The 4,881-nt window shown below is 34.3% G+C and overlaps 1 protein-coding gene across 1 annotated transcript; it reads right to left on the bottom strand.

Annotated features, from left to right (window-relative positions):
• Positions 1–4,482: 4,482 nt before the first annotated feature.
• Positions 4,483–4,881, bottom strand: LOC145821828 (uncharacterized). Its single transcript, XM_082918399.1, has one exon. The coding sequence runs from the start codon at positions 4,879–4,881 to the stop codon at positions 4,483–4,485; it is 399 nt and encodes a 132-aa protein (XP_082774525.1).

Here is a 4,881-nt window from a genome sequence, read left to right as displayed (position 1 = left end):
AATATGATTTTGTGTAAATATAGCATTCATAGAACAATCACTATTACTCAATAAAAATACAGCATAAATCACTTCTTATTACAAGCTCAAAAGGTGAAAAATAATTCAATGATCAAACAAGAGTTTGGAATGCTATTTTTTAGAATTTTCAAGTTGTAGCACATAGCATAATATGCATAAGAAAATAGTGTTATGCTCTTTGTTTTATTAAAAAATGATGCAACAATCTCATTTAATCACATAACATTATCAAGAGGCATTTTCATCAATTCAATCCTCATACTCAAGTGTGATAAAACATTTTACTTAATGTGGAACACAACATGAATGTTATAAACAATTAATTCAACAATTTATCAATCAAAAGCATTTCATGAAATGTATGCCAATATAATCCATATTAAAAAGATATTCAATAAGATAGATGCAATGTCTCTACAAACGTATGATACTTCTTTTCATTTAGACATTGTTGATGGATCATAATCAAGAAATTTCATAACTCATTCAAATATTCCAATGTGAAGCATATAAGCATGAAATTTTCATATTGAGCATATTCTTGCGATCACAAATGTAGAATTCAAATATAGATAGTGTGATAACCCTGCTCCGTATTATGCTAATTAATCTTAATTATGAATGTGATTATGTGTTTGATATGATTTTGAGTGCCATTTGTATGAATATATGTGGTTTTGAATTTCTATCTGTTCACTGTAGGAAAATCTGTTTGATTATCTGCTTTAGAATTTAAATTGAAGGCCCTATCAGCTACAGAAACCGAAATTGACTACGGCATTGTGATTGGCATAATTTTTAGAGCCTACGGTGAAATTTAATTGAAAATTGATTCGGATCAAATTAAATAGATTAAATTAATGAAAATAGTGCTCAATTAATTAGTGTTAAGGGAATTTGATTAAGAGGGACCATAAAAGGGTCTCTAATACACTTATAATCACTTGTTTTGAGCTCAAGGCTGAAAAATCACTCTCAAGAGAGAGAGTGAGGGTCGGTTAGAGAGAGAGGGTGGAAGGATTGAAGCTTTGATCTTGAAGCTTGGAAATCTTGAAGATTAACTCAAGAATTGGCTATAAATTGGAAGATTTGAACCTCTAAGTGAGTAATTGAGCATGAATTCATGGTGCGATTTTGTGAATTCAAGTGCTATTGCAGCTCATGGCAAAGATTGAGTTGAATATGAAGTTAGAATGCACATGCATGCATGAAATTGCTATGAATCACCATGAATTGCCATGAAATTGCATAAACTAGCATGTGATATGTTGATTAAGAAAAATTAAGCATTGAAGCATACATGCAAGGATGGTTTTGTTGAGTTTCTTGATTATAGACTCCATTAGTGTCATTTAAAATGGAGTTGGAGTAAAAAATAAGCATGCATGTATAATTCAAGGAGTTCATGGAGTATGGGTATATGTATATTGAAATTGAATTTTGAAGCTATGTGTTTTGTTGTGATGAATTGAGGATTGGATTATGATTTTGAGCAATTGACCTTGTATTGCTTGTATACTCATGATATATAATGTGTTTCCCTATTTTTGGCACCTTAATTCGAGCTTTAAAGCCTTTGAATGTCGAATTTGAGCCTCAAGAACAGTTCTGGAAAACCCAGAATTCATGATGTCCGCTCAAGCGGGGGAACCGCCGCTCGAGCGTGAAATGTGAGCTCCCAATATTTTTGCAGACATTGATGTCTACTCGAGTGGGGAGCCATGTAGTGTGACCTTCAGTTCGAGCGTCCGAATTCACACTCGAGCATAAAAATGAGGCAACTAGTACTTTTGCATACCAAAGAGGGTCCGCTTGAGCGGGGAAACCTACGCTCGAGCAGGGAACCCTGTTTTTGAAATTTTGTAAAGTTGAATTGAGTTTCATTTTCCGTTCTCTTCCATCTCTAAGCGCTTTTAGGCATGCATTAAGCATTGTAAATGAGTTAAAAGGATAAGAACGAAGCCTAAGAGGAATATATGAATTAAGAACGGAATGAATCGTTTGTGACCTATTATGTTCATGAAATGTGTAGGGTCAAGCACGAGGGCAAATCCACCGGTAGATCACTGTGAGTAATATCTTAATAAAAATATCTGAAGTATGTTATTTGTCCAATTGCTTACTTTCATATAAGTCTTGTAAGTTTGTTACATTGAATTGGTGACAAATATTTGTTATGCCATACAATTGTGCCAAAGGCCGTTGGATACAATTGACTGGGCCGAAGGCTGTTTGACAAGAATGATAGTTTGACATATGAATGATTGGGCCAAAGACCGTCTGACATGAATGATAGTCTGACATGAATGATAGACTGACATATGAATGATTGGGCCAAAGGCCGTTTGACATGAATGATAATTTGGTGTGAACGAGTGGGCCAAAGGCCGTCGGATATGAACGATTAGGCCGAAGGCCGTCGGATCTAAACGATTGGGCCAAAGGCCGTCGGATACGAATGATTGGGCCAAAAAGGGCGTTAGACATGAATGGATGGGCCAAACGCTGTCAGGTATGAGTTAATTGGGCCCGAGGCCGTTTGATACATTTAGAACTTTAGTCGATTGATACATTAAACAGGAACATGAATTGGGCCCAAGGCCGTCTGATGTAATTGTTTCAAAGATTGTTCATGTATCTTCCTTATTTGATATTATTCACTGGGCTTTTGCTCACGCTCATTCATGTCTATGTAGGTGAGCCAAGGGACGTCCAAACCCAGCCTCGGTGAAATATGTGAGAAACAGTCAAGGTTTTGAAGAGTCAGCCCAAATGTCTCACGCATGAGACTTGTCTTCGCCTCTTTTGTTCTTTTGATATAGTTTTGTTATATTGGCGAAAACATCGGATTACTTTTGTATATAAATCTTGGGTTTGACTGACTTAGACTTGAATGATCTTGTGTATGTACAGAACTCTGTGTTATTATCCATTTGATGTGAGTAATTAGTAGGTATATATATGGATTGTTATGATGTGCCATGTAAGCACAGCTCTATGGACAAAAATTTCAAATTTGCTTCCGTTTGGCCCGTTTACTCTGATGAGTTATGTCTTGTTTGGTTTGAGGCCGTAGGTAATCCCTTGATTACTGGCCGGTTATGTCCTTAACCCATAGGGGCGGGTTCGGGTCACGACAGATAGTATACATCTCAAAAACATGCTATGACATCAAAATTGATTCTACAAAGATATGACTCAAAAAGGAATTAACATATTAATATGAAGTCATATATACGATGTGAAAAGTATGCTCACAATTTTTTTTTTATTACTTCTTATCTTTTTTTCCATAGCAATGGATGACATGATATAAAATGTTAATGAATACATGAATCATTCATATTCTAATAAGCATTTATCAAAATAATATAATTCTCATTTTTGAGTTAATGAATGTTTGAAAGAAACTAGTAGAACATGACTTAGCAAACTTAGTACAATTAGGTTACATGGAAGCAATGATTAGACACAACCTATTGTACACAAATCACACCTTAAAGAATATAAAACTTTAAGCTTAAAGGTGTGTTAGGAGTTATACCTTCATTTACCTCTTTGGAATCTTTCCCAAACATTTCCTTTATTGTTCATCTTGGTGATTTTCATTTCATCATTCTTCTTCTTGTAGGGGCTGATTTTGCTCTTTAGATTGAACACTCTTGTTGTGCATTTCCTCTCGAAGTCCTTGGTGTTCTTTGAGATTCCACCTACAAAATATCTTGATTTCTTTCTTGGTACCCATACTTTCTTGTGTCCATGGGGATCAGTCTCAAGAACATTTAATCTCATAAAAGGTTTAGGAGGATCAAAACTAATGCCTACTTTGTCAAAAACATATCTTTTATTTTCAAGAAGCTTGTTGAGGTTTTCTTTTCCTTTTACAAAATTTTCAAGAGTTTTGTTTAAATCCTCAACATTGTTTTTCAAAATGTTTTTCTCATTGGCAATAGACGTAAAGTCATTTTTCAAAGTAGGATTTTTCATTTTTAAAATACCCATATCATTTGAAAGAGAAGTAACTAATTTCTTTAATTTATAATTCTTAACACAAACATTTCTAAATATGTCATGTAATTCATTGAAAGCACTTTCAAGTTCTACATAATTAGAAATTACCTCATCTTAAGTGGATTCTTTTTCTCCAAGAGCCTTGAGACACAGGTTGGATACTCCATCATTTTCTCCCCAAATGGCTTCCTTTTTGCTGACATCCATCATTGAAAGTTCATGAGCCATGAGTGAGCCTAGGAGTTCTTCAATGCTTAATTTTGTTAGGTCTTTTACTTCTTGGATAGCTGTAACCTTAGCTTCCCATTCATTTGGTAAAGACCTAAGTATTTTTCTTACAAGCTCACAATTAGTATAAGGTTTACCAAGAGATTTTAGAGCATTAATAATATTGGTAAATTTATAAAATATCTTAGAAATAGATTCAAATGATTTCATAGTAAAGAGTTCTTAATCATGAATAAGCTTGTCAATCCGAGACTCTTTTATTTGGCTAGTTCCTTCATAGGTGATTTCAAGTTTATCCAAAATCTGTTTAGTAGTAATACACCCAGAAATTCTATTGTACTCATTTGCATCTAGTCCACACACAAGAATAAGCTTGGCTTTAGCATTAGCTTGAAGGAGTTTATAATCACGCTCATCAAATTCATCCTCAAGTTTAGGCACATTGATATGGTCTACTACCTTGGTAGGGATTTTAGGACATTTAGTGATAATGAGCCACAAAGCATAATTGGTAGCTTGAAGATATAAAGTCATTTTTTCTTTCCAATGAATGTAATTACTACCATCAAAGAGAGGTGACCTATTGCTAGCTTGTCCTACAGTAGAGTAAGTAGAATACAT

Source organism: Camellia sinensis, chromosome 3 (assembly GCF_055761805.1).
Source record: "Camellia sinensis isolate YWXY chromosome 3, ASM5576180v1, whole genome shotgun sequence".
Classification (NCBI taxonomy): domain Eukaryota; kingdom Viridiplantae; phylum Streptophyta; class Magnoliopsida; order Ericales; family Theaceae; genus Camellia; species Camellia sinensis.
This window is presented reverse-complemented; position numbering and strand designations above follow the sequence as displayed.

Excerpts from the sequence above, each read along its gene's own strand:
- LOC145821828 (XM_082918399.1), bottom strand. The coding sequence starts at position 4,881 with ATGTATTCTACTTACTCTACTGTAGGACAAGCTAGCAATAGGTCACCT.